Source organism: Ranitomeya variabilis, chromosome 1 (genome assembly GCF_051348905.1).
Source record: "Ranitomeya variabilis isolate aRanVar5 chromosome 1, aRanVar5.hap1, whole genome shotgun sequence".
Taxonomy (NCBI): Eukaryota; Metazoa; Chordata; class Amphibia; order Anura; family Dendrobatidae; genus Ranitomeya; species Ranitomeya variabilis.
In genome coordinates, this window is record NC_135232.1 from 799,420,724 (window position 1) to 799,439,462 (window position 18,739).

The 18,739-nt window shown below is 50.3% G+C and overlaps 1 protein-coding gene across 1 annotated transcript in view; it reads right to left on the minus strand.

Moving 5' to 3' along the window:
- The window catches only part of POLR2B (RNA polymerase II subunit B), an 87,023-nt gene that overhangs the window by 24,234 nt on the left and 44,050 nt on the right, over positions 1-18,739 (minus strand). Inside the window, exons 9-16 of the mRNA XM_077273855.1 lie at positions 6,052-6,171; positions 5,755-5,941; positions 4,362-4,505; positions 3,616-3,755; positions 3,233-3,344; positions 2,210-2,364; positions 1,221-1,419; positions 501-669 (exon numbers count right to left, since the gene is read on the minus strand). Coding sequence (XP_077129970.1) covers positions 501-669; positions 1,221-1,419; positions 2,210-2,364; positions 3,233-3,344; positions 3,616-3,755; positions 4,362-4,505; positions 5,755-5,941; positions 6,052-6,171 — 1,226 coding nt within the window. The remainder of the gene's footprint in view (positions 1-500; positions 670-1,220; positions 1,420-2,209; positions 2,365-3,232; positions 3,345-3,615; positions 3,756-4,361; positions 4,506-5,754; positions 5,942-6,051; positions 6,172-18,739) is intronic.

The window sequence follows — 18,739 nt, forward strand, 5'->3', positions numbered from 1 at the left end:
TAGGCTACTTTTACACTAGTCCGTCGGTACGGCCCGACGTACTGACGGAGAGTATGTTAAGTAGCACAACGGGGGCAGTGGATGCAGTTTTTCAACACATCCACTGCCCCATTGTAAGGTCCAGGGAGGAGGGGGCAGAGTTTCGGCCGCACATGCGCGGTCGGAAATGGCGGACACGATGCCCAAAAAACGTTACATGTAGCGTTTTTTGTGCCGACGGTCCGCCAAAACACGACGCATCCGTTGCACGACGGTTGCGACATGTGGCGATACGTCGCAATGCGTCGCTAATGTAAGTCTATGGGGAAAAAACTCATCCTGCAGACAGCTTTTCAGGATGCGTTTTTTCTCCTAAACGACGCATTGCAACGTATTCCAAACGACGCTAGTGTAAAAGTAGCCTAACACATCTTTATCTCAAAGAGCACAAGTCCTGATATAGTACTCAATGAGTGATAACAAAAGAAAAAAAACATTTAAAATGGAATCTAATAACTTACCAGCAGGTAATTCTCTGAATCGCAAGTACTCCATTGATCGTGTAGTTACCAGTGGTTTTTGAGGATAATACAGTACATGAGCTAATGTATCCATCCTAACATGGAAATTAGTGATGTAGACTCCCATGGCTTGTTTACCCATAGCAGACTGATAAGTGTTCCTAGGAGACTACAATAGAAATACAGAACCAATAAATTAGTATGCTTACTGCGACAAAAGTTTTGTCTTCTTCCCAAATAAAAAAAGTACCTGAAGGCTACACGGACGTTCTGTGTGTTTTGGAAATGAATATAAACGATGTTAGGCAGCACGGTGGCTCAGTGGTTAGCACCGTAGCCCTGCGGTCCTGGATGCAAATCACACTAAGGATTTTGTATGTTCTCTCTACGTTTTCATGGATTTCCTCCTATACTATTAAAGACATACTGGTAGAGATGAGGAATTTAGATAGTTATCCCCAATGGGGACAGTGATGACATCTGTAAAGGGCTGTGGAATTGAGTAAAATAAATGTTGCTGACAGACTTCTGTGGTCCCATACAGTGGGATTCTCTGCAGAAACTGCATTGCTAAAAAGAACTATGGTTTATTTCTATCTAAATGCATGGTTTTGGAAGTCACCTGACTAGTGAGGGGGTGTAGTGGAGCCTGATCCTGTCAGAACCTTACCTTACTAAACAAAATACACAAAAACACATTACTTTAAAAGAGGCAAGTACCTGGTTATGATCAGGGAAAGGGATAATGGATGCACAGACTCCCAGGATCATGGATGGGTGAATTTCACAGTGTGTGTAAGTCGAACAATACGCGACACCCTTTTCTTGCAAGTCATCTGGTGTCATGGCAAGCATAACAGTTTCCTCTTCAAGAGTGTCTATGTATTCCACGACACCACTTGCTACCAGGTCCTGCCAACTACACAAGAGAAAAAAAGTAAAATGTTTAAAAGGGGTTGTCCACCCCTGCAGACGTTTCAGCAAGCCCTGCAGCCTGCCAAATCTTAGCTGTGTGCAATATACACACTGTAAGGATTCTGCTCCGCTCACATGACCTCAAGTTTGCAATCTGAAAAGTTGCAGTCGGGTGCAGGCTTGAGCCTCAGCCATTACTCTCAATAGGAAACTCAATAAATCACTAAGGCTAGTTTCACACTAGCGTTTATCCGGGCTGCGGACTTCCTCCGTGAAGCCCCGCCCACTGCCACACCTCTTGTTTTGACAGTGCGGCATCTGCACGAAAATGCAACATGTTGCGTTCGTCGCAGGTCGTCGCACTGTCAAAGCGACGCATGCGGCAGCATCCGCATATAGCGGCATGGCCTGCCTACCCAATGTTAAAGATAGGGTGCGCATGCCGCCATAAAGAGGCGCTGCAGTGGGCAGGGCTTCACGGAGGAAGTCTGCATCCCTCCGCAGCCCGGATAAACGCTAGTGTGAAACTAGCCTAAGAGAAGAGTCTGAAACTATATTTACTGTAGCTTTTGACCACAAGAATATGATCTGCACAGTTGTGGTCATGGGGTGCCTGCTGGATTGGGCAAGTATAAGCTTATTCCTAACTGTGCACATTACACACCGTTTGGATTTGGCAAGCTTTCTAAAGGGATGACCAACACTTTTAAGTGCAACTACTGAAATAATACGTTAAAAAATAAATGAGTATCGTAAAAGAATAAAGAAAAGGATTCGTGTTACAACATTCTTACCTGTAATTATTGTATTCCCTCTCCTTTAGCTGATCTATGTGTCTCCTTTTCAACAGCAGCTTCTGCTTTTCCACAATCAGCAATGGCCTGCAGATCCTACCAGCATCTGTGTAGATTCTTATCTCTCGCTCCCTGATGTCTCTGATCATAGACACCTGAAGATGGTAACGTTACATCCATCATACACAATCTACTCCTTTTTCAACTTCAAAAACAAATTGACAATAATATTAAAAGGGTTGTCCACTACAGGAAAAATCCTTATTAATGGTCCTCGGGAGACTATGAAAATCTGTCACTGTGGGGCCCCTGCTGGTCTGTTGGGAATGGATCAGTGCTGTCTATCCAGGGGGTGAGTAACAATACTTTTAAATTTTCCTCACCACTGTAAGCACATTAGAAGGGGGCTGTCCAGCAAAATCACTTAATTACACTCCGTTAAGAAGTGCACCCATCATAAACTATATCTCAAACACAGTGTGACTTAACACAGAAAAACTGTATTGGGCTGAATTTCTGCTTGTCTAATACATAGTTCCAGATTCTCCTTAGTGCCAGCAAATGTCAAATATAAAAACATATGCCAGAGGTAAATATAAATTCCTACAGACTCCGTGATCTTTTAGAAGCGTGAATAGTGATGGGCGAGCATGCTCGGGTGTTATCCAAGTATCTTGGGCATGCTCGGATAATATGTTCGAGTCCCCGCAGCTGCATGTTTTGTGGCCGGTAGCTGCAACACATACAGGAATTGCCTAGCACGCAGCAACACACGCAGGGATTGGCTGCCTAACAGCCGCGAATCATGCAGCCGCAAGGACTTGAACGTATTACCCGAGCATGACCGAGATACTCTGATAACACCCGAGCATGATCGGATAACAAGTTACCCGAGCACATTCGCTCATCGCTAGCAGTCACATCTTTTTTGTAGGTATGACGAGATATCCAACATACGTTTACAGCTAAATGGCAAAAATGGAAATAGCATTATGTTTAACACATTACAAAATATTTACATACCTCAGAGACAATGATGTCCATTTGACGACGCAGCTTTCGAAGAGTATTCATCAACTGCTCTGGATCCTTGTGGATACCAACCCAGCACCCATTCACAAATATTTTCGTGGCACTACGTTTGATTAAAAAAAACATTATTCCACTAACGTTTAATACTTGCAGTATACTTCTAAGATAGAACTCTGCAAAGCTAAGTCTCAGAACGAACGTTTTAGAAAGTGAGATTCACCAAGTATTATGTAGTAATTAAAAGTTCAATCATTTATTTTAGGGACCCATTGGGTAATGAGGTTTTTTTTATTATATGCAGCACGTTACAGCATACATACAGAATAGTAAGCACAAGCAACAGCTGCAATATGAGTGTTTTTAAAGTAACTTGCTCTGCAATTGCTGCTGGGGAGATTTCTTCAAGATTTTCCATACTCCATTCTTCCAAAAACTCCAAAATTGGAGAAGGTTGGGATCCGACAGAAATGTAGGCCATCAGAGCCAAATTCTTCACAAGTCCTACAGCGTGGCCCTGTCAAGTCACAAGTAGATCATTACACTTACATACGCAAATTTTATTATTAACCCCTTCCCAACATGTGATGTACTGTTAGGTCACAAGGTTGGTCCCGGAGTATGGAGTGGGCTCAGGTGCTGAGCCTGTATCAAACAAAGCAGATGTCGGCTGTGATACACAGCAGAAATCTTACTGTAACCGCAGCAGCCGGAGCTTGCTCTGATCACTGCGGTGTAATCATTTAAATGCAGTTGTCAGTTACTGACACTGGCATTAAAATTGTGCTAACGCTGGTGTGTGCACCTGCTCCCATCGCCCTTCTCACAAGGTGATCATGGGGATTCAATGGGTTCAAAGTGAAGACTGGCGTGTAAATATGTAAATATATACTCATATACACACCGCCCTCTAAATATCAAGTCTCTTGAGGGACTTAAGAAGACCAAAAGATAAAAAAACGGGGAACACCCCAAAAATTAAATCAATCCTCTAAGTAATCAAGAAATTGTGCATAATGAAAAGGGCTTAAGCTAAGTAATAGTTGGTTTGTTTTTATATAGTCACCACTGCCTATGACAAAGTTTACTAGTTTTCTGAAAGCAGACAACTTCCTTAACTTACCTCAGGGGTCTCAGCAGGACACACCATACCCCACAGAGTGTTGTGCAGTTGCCTGGGTTTGGCAAGTTTACCATCTCTACCAATAGGTGAATTCAATCTCCGCAAATGAGAAAGAGTTGATGCAAAAGTCAGTCGATTCAACACCTTTAAAATTAAAGCATAATTTGAGTATAAAAACAAAACCAACAAAAAAAACAACACATTAAAGGGAACCTGTCAGCCCCAAAATCGAAGGTGAGCTAAGCCCACCAGCATCAGGGGCTTATCTACAGCATTCTGGAATGCGGTAGATAAGCCCCTGATGTATCCTAAAAGATGAGAAAAAGAGGTTAGATTATACTCACCCAGGGGCGGTCCCACTGCGGTCCGGTTCCATGGACGTCGTGGTCCGGTCCGGGGCCTCCCATCTTCTTACGATGACGTCCTCTTCTTGCAGTCATGCTGTGGCTCCGGCGTACTTTGTCTGCCCTGTTGAGGGCAGAGCAAAATACTGCAGTGCGCAGGCACTGGGCCTCTCTGACCTTTCCCGGCGCCTGCGCACTGCAGTACTTTGCTCTGCCCCGGATGTAGTTTTTCAACGCATCCGCTGCCCCATTGTAATGTACGGGGAGGAGGGGGCGGAGTTCCGGCCGCACATGCGTGGTTGGAAATGGCGGACACGACGCACAAAAAAAGTTACATGTAACTTTGGCCATACGTCGCAATGCGTCGCTAATGTAAGTCTATGGGGAAAAAACGCATCCTGCGGGCAACTTTGCAGGATGCGTTTTTTTCTCCTAAAGGACGCATTGCGACGTATTCCAAACGACGCTAGTGTGAAAGTAGCCTAAGGCTACTTTCACACTGGCGTTTTTTGTCCTCCGTCGCAATGCGTCGTTTTGGACAAAAAACGCATCCTGCAAAAGTGCTTGCAGGATGCGTTTTTTCTCCATAGACTTACATTAGCGACGCATTGCGATGGATTGCCACACGTCGCATCCGTCTTGCGACGGATGCGTCGTGCTTTGGCGGACCGTCGGCACAAAAAAAACGGTACATGTAAAGTTTTTTTGTGCCGACGGTCCGCCATTTCCGACCGCGCATGCGCGGCCGGAACTCCATCCCCTCCTCCCCGCACCTCACAATGGGGCAGCGGTTGCGCTGAAAAACAGCATCCGCTGCACCCGTTGTGCAGCGCCAACAACGCTAGCGTCGGTACGTCGGCCCGACGCTAGTGTGAAAGAAGTCTAAGAAGCCAAAGATTGCACATTCTTAGGCTGTGCCTCTTCATTTTGCTACATAAATTGCAAAAGCGCAAGTATTTTTATTTAGTTACAACCTTACTAAAAAAACATTAAACATTACAAGAGCAGCAAGCATATTTTACATTAAGGCAATATAAATGTTGCCTTACCTGAGACACACCAGCTCTAGCCTGATGAGCTTTCTTTTGGTCACCCCAATTACCCGTTGCTAGAGAGTATTTTAAACCATCTGAAATTATACGAGTCTTAATCGCCAGCTCCAAGTTAAAATCCTTTCCTCGGTCGATGAATTTCTGGGCATAAATCCTTACTTCTTTCAACAAGTTCTTGAACATTCTACAAGACAAAAAAAAAGTGATATTGTGGACAATCCGGTGAGCACACGCAACATCCCCCCCCCCCCAAAAAAAAAACACCGAACAAACTAACAGCTACTAAATTATTACCCCCTGAAGAGAAATGCAAGCAGCGGGCCTGCAAGATCCAGCCTTTTGTTTCCATAATGATCTCTGTCATCCAGCTCTCTCCTTCCAAGAGCAGCTAGGAGCAGTCTGTGTACCATGTACCTAAAACACAAAGAAAGATCAAATTAGAATAAGGAAATAAAAATCAAAAATAAAGAAAATACAGCACAAGTGGGTTCAGCTTTATACAGACTCAAGCTTTTATTTTCACCTAAAAAACTTCCATGACAGACAGACAGACAGACACACAACCCTGTAAGAAGGAAGTTGTTGAAGGGGTTTTCCACTTTTAGAGAAGTGTACCCAAATTGATTCCAGTAATAATAATGCAATATAGTACTCTCGGTCGCCTGCTGCTACAGTGTGAGTTTGGACTGAATTGGTGATATTATGTTGACAGTCCAAATGACCACTGCAGCCAAAACACTGAGCCCAGTGGTTCCTGCCATCTACTCTGACGGGAGACATTTGATTCACATATTCAGGCAGTATTGTTTGGTTTTTTTGTTTGTTTTTTTCAATCCTTATGTGTAATCCAAATTCAGGAATAGCCCCAACAAAAACCGAAAGTGAAAAGGTACAAAGATTTTGTACTATAATTTCTGTGAAGGATCCACCACTGGGCACAAGCTGGCCAAACATGTTAGATGGCTGTCTGATGAACAATGATTCGGCTGACAATCTTGGCCAACTCTTCCATACACAGGAGCGCTTATTTTGCAGAGCTCTCCTGTGTGCTCTATGAGAAAGCTGCCAAAAGACACGTTGGCCGGCAGATTATCTAAGGATTATAATGCGATCAGCAGCATAAAATTGGACATGCGAGATCGACATCTTTCCCATCCATCAGCACTAAAACATTAGAACATCGACAGAATCGATCATTATTGGTGGATACAGCCGACATTATTTTCATGTGTTTGGTGGCCATAGGTTCACTAATGGCTGACTAAAATACCACTATGCAAAAGTTTCCAAGTAACTGACCTTTACTAAATCAGTAAGTTACTGAAAAATAGTAAAATCTTTACACACATTAGTATTACAGCTTTGACTAGGATTAGCCACATTTAATGCAACCATATTTGATCAGTAGGGATGTGGCTGAGCGTTGCATGCGGTGAGGTGTGCCTTCCCTGAGCTCCAGCGGCACGCATACTGAATGGAACATTTAGAGGCAGAGGAACAGACCAGCGATAGACTGGCCCACTCCCTTAAATTTTCTGGATAATAGGGAGCAGTTCTCCAGTCTGTGGCAGTTTTATGACACATTCCAATAATCAGGGGAGAGATGAAGATGCGGTGCTGGCCAAAATTCAAGATGGTGCCCACACTGCCAGTGGGTGGAGGCAGAGATGAGACAGGAGATGTGGCTGTACGGCTGGAGCAGTCTGACCACATGCCTCCTTCCTCAAGTACCCCGCTCAAGAGGTCAGTGTCTGCTATACAGGATATAAGGGAAACACCTGGTGAAGGCTCCCAATTTATGGCATTATCTATGAGAAGGAGACTGAACCACCTGAGCTAGGGGGTAAGCCCTCAAAAGGCATAATGGAGATCCACTGCAGCCACTAAAGGGAAGAGTTGTATCCTTGAAGAGATCTCTCAGGGGGACTCACCTGTCAATAAATGTTACTTTACTCTCAATACGTTGATGGGACAAGTCTGCCATATACAAGAATCTTTCTATACGTTGTGATGTGCAGAAATGGGCGGAAAGCGCAGCAACTGAAAGCAGAGTTAGTGAGTTGGAAGACACTCTTCCCCCTCCAGTCTGCAAAGATATTCTGAGTCACATACACAAGCAGTCGCAGCACCGATTCCTAAAGCTGAAGACCTGGTAAATAGTCAGAGACACTAATATATAAGGCTATGTGAACACGTTGCGGATTTGGCTGCGGATCTGCAGCAGTTTTCCATGTGGTTTACAGTACAATGTAAACCTATGGAAGACCAAATCCACAGTACCCATGCTGCAGAAAATACCACGCAGAAACGCTGCGGTTTATTTTCTGCAGCATGTCAATTCTTTGTGTGGAATCCGCAGCATTTTACACCTGCTCCTCAATAGGAATCCGCAGGTGTAGAAACGCATGTGAAATCCGCACAAAAAAGGCAGGAAATCCACGGGTAATCCGCAGATAAAACGCAGTACGTTTTACCTGCGGATTTTTCAAAAACTGTGCGGAAAAATCAGCACACGAATCCGCAACGTGGACACATAGCCTTAGACTGGTTTTGGCTCTGGAAGGGGCTGAGTGGAATGAACCGGATTATTTTTTTGAAAAGGAGATTTTTGTGTACTCACCGTAAAATCTTTTTCTCCGAGCCAATCATTGGGGGACACAGGACCATGGGTGTTATGCTGCTTGCCACTAGGAGGACACTAAGTAAACACGAAGAGTTAACTCCTCCTCTGCAGTATACACCCCTTGACTGGCCAGTAACGACTCAGTCCGGTAGTAAAGCAGTAGGAGTATAAGAAAACCAAGACAAGTAAACGATGTCCAAAACTGAGGCACAAAATACAACAACAAACAGCTAATAGGCTAACAGGGTGGGTGCTGTGTCCCCCAATGATTGGCTCGGAGAAAAAGATTTTACGGTGAGTACACAAAAATCTCCTTTTCTCCTACGACTCATTGGGGGACACAGGACCATGGGACGTCCTAAAGCAGTCCCTGGGTGGGGGGCAATTGCACTGCTAAAACCCCATGTACCACTGGCTTAGTGAGGTACCACTGTCTGCAGAATGCCCCTGCCAAGGGCAGCGTCTGCCGAAGCCTGGGTATGGACGTGATAGTGCTTCGTGAAGGTATGCAGACTGGACCAAGTCGCAGCTTTACAAAGCTGTTGTGCGGAAGCCTGGTGCCAAATGGCCCAAGAAGCACCGACCGACCGAGTCGAATGCGACTTAATCCCTGCTGGGACAGGGGTGTTCCTGACGCGAAAAGATTCCTGAATAGTGGAGCGAATCCACTTGGCTAGAGTGGCCTTTGAGGCGGGTAGACCTTTCCTATGTCCCTCTGGAAGCACGAACAGGACATCCGACTTACGGAAGGGAGCCGTGCGAGATATGTACCGCCGAAGAGCTCTAACCACATACAGAGTATGGAGAGCTTTCTCGATACGATGGGTTGGTGCCGGACAGAATGATGGCAAGACAATGTCCTCATTTAGATGAAAGGAGGAGACGACTTTCGGTACGAAAGAGGGAGAGGTTCTCAAAACTACCTTGTCTGTGTAAAAAATCAGGAAAGGGGGTCGGCAAGAGAGTCGCCAACTCAAACTCTCCTGATTGACGTAATCGCCACGAGAAAGACCACCTTCCATGAAAGGAGGGTGAGAGAGATGTCCTGCAATGGTTCGAAAGGGTCCTCCCGAAGAACTCCGAGAACCAAGTTAAGATCCCATGAAGCCAAAGGCATTCTATAGGGGGGACCACCTGGGAGACTCCTTGGATGAACGTCTCAACCGGCAGTCTGGAAGCGATCTTTCGTTGGAATAGAACAGACAGACAATGCGGACACTTGTCCCTTGAGCGAGCTTAGGGCAAGGCCTGACTAAGCCTGATTGGAGAAACTCCAGAATGGACGGAATGGAAAAAAACAGAGGAGAACGTCCGTGGGCATTGCACCATGAAAAGAAGATGCGCCAGGTGCGATGATAGATGCGCATGGATACGGGTTTCCTAGAGCGAATCATGGGAGAACAAACCCCTGGAGAGAATCCGGCTTGGGCTAAAATCCAGGATTCAATGGCCACGCCGTCAAAGACAGGGCCCCGGAGTTCTGGTGGCAAATCGGGCCCTGTGAGAGAAGATCCGTGCGATCTGGAAGCCGCCAGGGGACGTCGGCGACCATTTGGGCGAGTTCCGCGTACCATGATCGGCACGGCCAGTCCAACGCGATGAGAATCACCAGTCTCCCCTCTGCCCTGATCTTCTTGATGACTCTCGGGAGCAGAGGAAGAGGCGGAAATATGTATGGTAACTGGAACCGATGCCACGACAGGACCAGAGCATCTGCCCCGATGGCGCAAGGATCGCGCAATGAACTGGGGAACCTGGTTGTTGAGCCTCGAGGGCATGAGGTCCACATCCGGCGTCCCCCAGCGAAGACAAATCTGCTGGAAGACTTCCGGATGGAGGGACCACTCGCCTGAGGCAAGACCTTCCAATTCTCCACACCCGGTATGTGGATCGCCGAGATGAGCGAGTGACTGGTCTCAGCCCAGCGCAGGATGTGAGAGACTTCGAGCATGGCTGCCCTGCTGCGGGATGCCCCTTGCCGGTTGATATGCGCCACGGCTGTGGCGTTGTCGGATTGGATTCTGATGGGATGGCCTGCGAGAAGGTGGTGAAAGTTGCGTAAGGCAAGAGTGATTGCTCGAATCTCCAAGATATTGATTGGAAGACGCAACTCTCTTGTGGACCAACGACCCTGTGCCGTGTGGTGATTGAAAACTGCACCCCAGCCCAAAAGGCTGGCATCGGTGGTCACCACTAACCAGCGCACTGGGAGAAAGGACTTCCCTTGGTTCAGGGAGGACTGTAGCGTCCACCACCAGAGGGTCTGCGTGACCTGTGGGGGCAGGCGAGAACGACAGTCGAGGGAAAACGGGCTCCTGTTCCAGGATAACAGGAGCGCCTGTTGCAGGGGACGGAGATGGAGCTGCGCAAACGGAACGGCTTCCATTGCCGCAACCATTTTCCTGAGGATGCGCATTGCGAAGCGAATGGAGTGAGGGACTGGGCGGGAGAGGTTGCGCGCTCCCTGTTGTAAGGACAAGACCTTCTCTGGAGGGAGAATGACCAACCCACGGGAAGAGTCCAACATCTTGCCTAGGAAGCAGATTTGCTGAGCCGGCACTGGAGATGATTTCTCGAAGTTGATTTTCCAACCCAGGCGAGAAAGAATCCACGGTGATATTTACAGACTCATCGCAGGCAGAATGGGACGGACCCTTGATTAATAGGTGGTCCAGATAGGGCAGAACTACCACTCCCCGAGCGTGAAGGATGGCCATGACGGCCGCCATGACCTTAGTGAAGACTCTGGGGGCGGTGGCAAGTCCGAAGGGCAAGGCTACAAACTGGAAGTGTTCTTCTTGGACTGCGAAGCGCAGGAACTGCTGATGAGAGGGAAAAATTGGAATATGTAGATAAGCATCCTTGATGTCTATGGATGCAAGGAACTCCCCTTTTTCCAGGGACACGACAACGGAACGGAGCGAGTCCATCCTGAAGTGTCGGACCTGTACGAACTTGTTCAGCAGTTTGAGGTCCAGTATGGGCCGTAGAGTCCCGTCCTTCTTTGGGACCAAAAAAAGGTTGGAGTAAAACCCCTTGAACCTTTGGTCTCGAGGGACCGGAGCGATGACACCATCCCTTTGAAGCGCCTGTATGGCCTGAAGAAGATGTGACGCCCTTGATTTGGGGGGGGGGGGGGGGGGGGAGAAGACTGGAAGAAGCGCGGAGGGGGGATGGAAGAAAACTCGATTTTGTATCCGGAAGACACGAGCTCTCTGACCCACTTGTCGTGAACGACAGAGAGACAATTTTCACGGAACGAAAGGAGGCATCCGCCTACTTTGTCGGTGTCTGCCGGACACGTCGGCGAGTCATTGTGTAGAAGGCTTAAGGTATGCGGATGGCTTAGGGGCAGAAGGTCTCGGTCTGGGTTTCCAGGAACAGTTTGGTCTGTATGAGACCTGGGGATTTGTTTTCCCGCCATCCCGAACCAGGGGAAGAGGAGGACCAACTGGAGTTGTTACGAAAGGACCGGATTTGAAACTGCTGTTGATTCCGAAAAGGCTGGGCAGCTTTTTGCTGGGGAAGAAATTTACTCATCCCTCCGGTGGCGTCAGAAATGATTTGGTCTAGTTTCTCCCCATATAAACGGCCAGCTCGGTAAGGTACAGAAGTCAGCGACTTCTTACAAGCAGAATCCTTACAAGCCATAAGGCCCTCCTGATGGAAATTGTGTTTGCAGCCGCTTGCGCTGAGCAATTAGCCACATCTATGGAAGGGTTAACCACGAAATCTCCAGCCTGAGCTAACTGGTTAGCTAGTCTGGCCGCCTCTGGGGAAAGATTACTGCCATGGACGGTAGAGGTTAACACCTCTGCCCAGGCCACTATTGCCTTAGCCACCCAGGTAGCTGCAAAAGATGGAAGGAGAGCTGCTCCTGAGGCCTCAAAGACTGAGCGAGCCAGATAGTCAATTTGACGGTCAGAAGGATTTTTGACTGATGAACCGTCGGACAAGGATAAGACCGTTTTGTATGCGTGATGCTACGGCAGGATCCACAGAAGGAGAGAGAAGCAACTCCTTCACCAGGTCCTTGGAGAAAGGATATTTAGCTTCCGTGACTTTTTGAGCTGTAAAACGCTTCTCTGGGTGTTCCCTGTGTTTTTGGATAATGTCCTGAAACTCAGGGTGATTAGCAAATATCTTTTGGACGAGTTTAGTCTTTTTGAAAGATACAACGTGTTTCTGAGTGGAAACAGATTTGTCGTCCACCATTAGTGTTTTGTTGACTGCCTCAATAAGGGAGTCAAGTGTCTCCTGACCGACAGAGGAGTCTTGGGTCAAAGATTCCTCCGACTCGTATACCGAGTCATGTACGCTGCGACCCTCAGAGGAGGGGGAGCAAAAGATGAGCTCACAGATGCTGAAGCTCAAGCACAGACGGGAGATGAGGGAAGGGTTCTTTTTCTGGCACCCCGAGAGTCCCGTAGAATGGTACGCCCCCTGTGGTCGGACGGCCCCGCACCGTCGCCAGATTCCGTCGCAGCCGACGGAGGAGAGTTCTGGCTTAAGGAGGGCCCACGTAAAGAGTCCAATGCCTTGACCAAGGACTCCATTGAACGTGACAAGGACGCGGCCCACTCAGGAGGGTTAGGCTCGGCGGGGTCGGTGGAGACATTGGAGGTGGCGGCAGAAGGCGGCTGCGCACAGGCCGGGTCACAGTTCTGGCACAAAGGGGTATTGTGGGCACGTGGCAACGCAGAATTGCAAGTGGCACAAAGTAAAAAACACAGTGTGCTTTTTATTGCTCCTTTTTGCGTCCTTAGATTGAGACATAGTGTATGTCTATACTCCGAGTAACCTGCGATAGCAGGGCTATGGGAGCAGAGAAGGGGTTAAGCTTTTCCCTATGGAGTGGAGCAGCTTACCCACGGTCCTGTGCTGATGTCCCCGGGGAGGAGAGAGGGAAGGAAGTGTTTTCGGCTGAATTTTCCCTGCTGAAGTGGAGTCCCAAGATGGCACTTGAGATTTACAGGGCACTTCTCGTTCAGAGTGAGAAGCGCCTGAGTAGTGGGCGGGGCTTGGACGGTGGGCGGGAATTTTAAGTTGCGGCCTAGTCCGGCAGTAGAAGCCGGGGACTAAATTTATGGAGCCTGATGACCGCCGCTGGCATCTAGCCAGCGGTATCTCTCCCCAGGGACCCAGACCGCACCTTCCCACGCAGGCGGCGTGAGGAAGGGTATTACTCACCGAGGAGGGGTGCCTGCAGCTCGATCGATCCTCCTTATGCCGGGGGATGGAGAGCGTCTGCGTCTTCATATGTGCCTGCCGCATGGGGACTTACGGAAATGCCTGCCGCATGGGGACTTACGGAAATGCCTGCCGCATGGGGACTTACGGAAATGCCTGCCGCATGGGGACTTACGGAAATGCCTGCCGCATGGGGACTTACGGAAATGCCTGCCGCATGGGGACTTACGGAAATGCCTGCCGCATGGGGACTTACGGAAATGCCTGCCGCATGGGGACTTACGGAAATGCCTGCCGCATGGGGACTTACGGAAATGCCTGCCGCATGGGGACTTACGGAAATGCCTGCCGCATGGGGACTTACGGAAATGCCTGCCGCATGGGGACTTACGGAAATGCCTGCCGCATGGGGACTTACGGAAATGCCTGCCGCATGGGGACTTACGGAAATGCCTGCCGCATGGGGACTTACGGAAATGCCTGCCGCATGGGGACTTACGGAAATGCCTGCCGCATGGGGACTTACGGAAATGCCTGCCGCATGGGGACTTACGGAAATGCCTGCCGCATGGGGACTTACGGCTACTGTGGGGTCTACGTGATGCCGAGGTGAGGGCATAATTTCGGATGAGCCCGGGAGATGCACATAAGAGATATACTCTATGTGCTCGCCCTCTTACAGCGGGGAGATCGGGACCGTATAGGAACCGTCGCCCTGGTGTAGCTCAGGGTACTTTCACACTAGCGTCGGGCCGACGTACCGACGCTAGCAGTGAATGCGCTGCACAACGGGAGCAGCGGATGCCGTTTTTCCACGCATCCGTTGCCCCATTGTGAGGTGCGGGGAGGTGGGGGCGGAGTGCCGGCCGCGCATGATCGGTCGGAAATGGTAGTCCGTCGGCGGCAAAAAACGTTACATGGAACGGTTTTTGCAGCCGACGGTCCGCCACAACACGGCGCAACCGTCGCACGACTGTTGCGACGTGTGGCAATGCGTCGCAAATGTTAGTCAATGGTGAAAAAACGCATCCTGCAAGCACTTTTGCAGGATGCGTTTTTTCGCCAAAACGACGCAGTGCGACGTATTGCAAGAAAACGCTAGTGTGAAAGTACCCTTAGGCGTGCCCCATTCGTCGCAGGAGAGGTACAGGGAGGTATACTCGCCTGTTGATGGTTCGGGGGAGAACGGACCCTAGAGAGGAATCTGTCGCCCCCTTCACTCCGTTAATTAAAAAAATAAAAATAAAACAAAAAACGGTGGGGTCTGGAAAGACCCAAGTGCCTCCTACAGACACTAAGCAAGAACTGAGTCGTTACTGGCCAGTCAAGGGGTGTATACTGCAGAGGAGGAGTTAACTCTTCGTGTTTACTTAGTGTCCTCCTAGTGGCAAGCACCATAACACCCATGGTCCTGTGTCCCCCAATGAGGCGTAGGAGAAAGATTGTTACTGGATACCTTTGGCAAGGATACCCTCACTACTTTGTTTGCAGTGGAGAACGCTCACAGGGTCCCCCCATGAGACCGGGCTCAATGGGCAGACCACAAGGAACATATTGATCTAAGTCCTACACTACAAGGACCAATATATCATACTAGCTATTGAACCCGTTCTACGCCCGGGTGGCGAGCATTTATATTGGTATATGGTCACCATCCTGGTATGTGCTGTTCCCATCTTGCTCTCCCATCCCGTCATGTGCTGCTCCATCCTGCGGCCCCATCCCGTCATGTGCTGCTCCATCCTGCGCCCCCATCCTGTCATATGCTGCTCCATCCTACACCCCCATCCTGTCATGTGTGTGCCCCCATTCTGTCATGTGCTGCTCCCATCCTGTCATGTGCTCCCATCCTGTGCCCCCATCCTGTCATGTGCTGCTCCATCCTGCGCCCCCATCCTGTCATATGCTGCTCCATCCTACACCCCCATCCTGTCATGTGTGTGCCCCCATTCTGTCATGTGCTGCTCCCATCCTGTCATGTGCTCCCATCCTGCGCCCCCATCCTGTCATGTGCTGCTCCATCCTGCGCCCCCATCCTGTCATATGCTGCTCCATCCTACACCCCCATCCTGTCATGTGTGTGCCCCCATTCTGTCATGTGCTCCCATCCTGCACCCCCATCCTGTCATGTGCTGCTCCCATCGTGCGCAATCATTCTGTCATGTGCTGCTCCCATCCCGCGCCCCCATTCTGCCTGTTCCGGTTTCCATTCTGCCATATGTTGCTCCCATCTTTCTCTCTCTGGCTCTACTGCCCGAGTGCGGCTGTGCTGAGTGCGGGCGGCTGTGCTGAGTGCGGGCGGCTGTGCTGAGTGCGGGCGGCTGTGCTGAGTGCGGGCGGCTGTGCTGAGTGCGGGCGGCTGTGCTGAGTGCGGGCGGCTGTGCTTGGCTGTGCTGAGTGCGGGCGGCTGTGCTTGGCTGTGCTGAGTGCGGGCGGCTGTGCTTGGCTGTGCTGAGTGCGGGCGGCTGTGCTTGGCTGTGCCGAGTGCGGGCGGCTGTGCTTGGCTGTGCTGAGTGCGGGCGGCTGTGCGTGGCTCTGGTGAGTGCGGGCGGCTGTGCGTGCCTCTGGTGAGTGCGGGCGGCTGTGCGTGGCTCTGGTGAGTGCGGGCGGCTGTGCGTGGCTCTGGTGAGTGCGGACGGCTGTGCGTGGCTCTGGTGAGTGCGGACGGCTGTGCGTGGCTCTGGTGAGTGCGGGCGGCTGTGCGTGGCTCTGGTGAGTGCGGACGGCTGTGCGTGGCTCTGGTGAGTGCGGGCGGCTGTGCGTGGCTCTGGTGAGTGCGGGCGGCTGTGCGTGGCTCTGGTGAGTGCGGACGGCTGTGCGTGGCTGTGCTGAGTGCGGGCGGCTGTGCGTGGCTCTGGTGAGTGCGGGCGGCTGTGCGTGGCTCTGGTGAGTGCGGGCGGCTGTGCTTGGCTGTGCTGAGTGCGGGCGGCTGTGCGTGGCTCTGGTGAGTGCGGACGGCTGTGCGTGGCTCTGGTGAGTGCGGGCGGCTGTGCGTGGCTCTGGTGAGTGCGGGCGGCTGTGCGTGGCTCTGGTGAGTGCGGACGGCTGTGCGTGGCTCTGGTGAGTGCGGGCGGCTGTGCGTGGCTCTGGTGAGTGCGGACGGCTGTGCGTGGCTCTGGTGAGTGCGGGCGGCTGTGCGTGGCTCTGGTGAGTGCGGGCGGCTGTGCTTGGCTGTGCTGAGTGCGGGCGGCTGTGCGTGGCTCTGGTGAGTGCGGGCGGCTGTGCTTGGCTGTGCTGAGTGCGGGCGGCTGTGCGTGGCTCTGGTGAGTGCGGGCGGCTGTGCGTGGCTCTGGTGAGTGCGGGCGGCTGTGCGTGGCTGTGCTGGGGGCCTGAGCAGGCAGGGACACCGGCGCGCTGTGGGGGTCAGGTGCCGGAGTCGCCGCTAGCTCAGGCCCCTGGCACTTGCTATATTTACCTGTCCCCCCGTTCCACTGCTGCGCGCGGCTCCATCTTCCGGGTCCTGTCCTCTGGCTGTGACTGTTCAGTCAGAGGGCGGCGCGCATTAAGCGCGTCATCGTGCCCTCTGAACTGAACGTCTCAGGCAGAGGATGTGGAGGACGGAGGCTCGCGCAGCGGTGGAATGGAGGATAGGTAAATATACTCACCCTCCTGGCTCCGTGGCTCGTCCCTGCTTCTCCGTTGGGGATCGCGGTGTGCGTTCACTGCTTACGCATACCGCGATCTCCTGGGAGCGTCACTCTGTGGGGTCCAGACTGCGCCTGCGCTTGTGCAGTCTATAAAGGCTTCGGACAGAGTGACGCTCCCAGCGTTATATTATAGATTAAGGAAAGCAAGAGAGAGAAGCAGGATATTAAGCTCGGGGGGACAGAAATTCTCCTTTTTCTCCAGACTTCTCAGTGGAGGTCCAGTGTAAAAGGTCTGTTTCTAGACATAAAAAGGAGGATTAGGGTGCTGGACCTACAATACTCAATGATTTACTCTGCCAAGCTCAGAGTGGTCGCACTTTGCACTACCCCATTCTTTGAGTCCTCAAAAGATGCACTCAGATGGCTGGACAGTCATGAGTAACAAATCTGGCAGGAGGCTGGAGGGGCCAGAGGGGCACGTGATAGCCCTAACGTATGCTGAAAGTCACTTCTCACTACCTGTTAGTATCTCCAGCAGGCCTCTCTGCTGCAGTACAGAGGCCTCATTTAATGTTACAATGTGCCATTAGTACTATTGTCTGCAGCTGCGTACACCTACTAGTTAAAAGTTTTGTTTGAGCCCCATCCCAATCTTACAACATTAATTGCGGGGGTGGGGGTGGGGGGGTTCTTCTGCATAAAAATTGTTAATACTTTTAAGAGCCGGGAGTACGGTTAAAGGGATCCTCTCAGCAGTTTTGGCCCATAAGAGATACGGCCACCACCTTTCAGGGCTGATATACAGTATTCTATAGTGCTGTATATCTTCCCCCAACCCTACCTGAAAGAGAAGAAAAATAGCTTTTATTATACTTACCTGTGGGGCGGTCCGGTCCGATGGGTGTCGCTGTTCTTGGTCCGGCGCCTCCTTTCCTCTTGCGATGCCGCCCTCCTGCTTGCTTCGTGTGGATGACGCATCTCCTCGGCACCGCACTCCTGCGCAGGCGTACTTCTCTGCCCTGTTGAGGGCAGAACAAAGTACTGCAGTGCGCAGGTGCTGGGAAAGGTCAGAGAGCCCCGAGCGCATGCGCACTGCAGTACTTTGCTCTGCCCTTGACAGGGCACAGGAGCGCTGTGCCGAGGAGACCGTGTGGATGACGAAAGGACGCGTCATCCACACAGCAAGCAGGAGTATGGGGATCGGAAGAAGATGAGAGGCACCGGACGAAGACCAGCAACGCCCATCGGAACAGACTACTCCGCAGGTGAGTATAATGTAAGTTATTTTTCTTCTCTTACAGGTTGGGTTGGTATTTAGACCCCTTTAAATGTTTCACTCGGTTTCATTGCAGCCATTTGGTAAATACAAAAAAAGTTAATTTTTTTCTCATTAATGTACACTCTGCACCCCATCTTGACTTAAAAAGTAGTAGTAATTTTTGCAAATTTATTAAAAAAGAAAAACTGAAATATCACATGGTCATAAGTATTCAGACCCTTTGCTCAGTATTGAGTAGAAGCACCCTTTTGAGCTAGTACAGCCATGAGTCTTCTTGGAAATGATGCATCAATTTTTCCACAT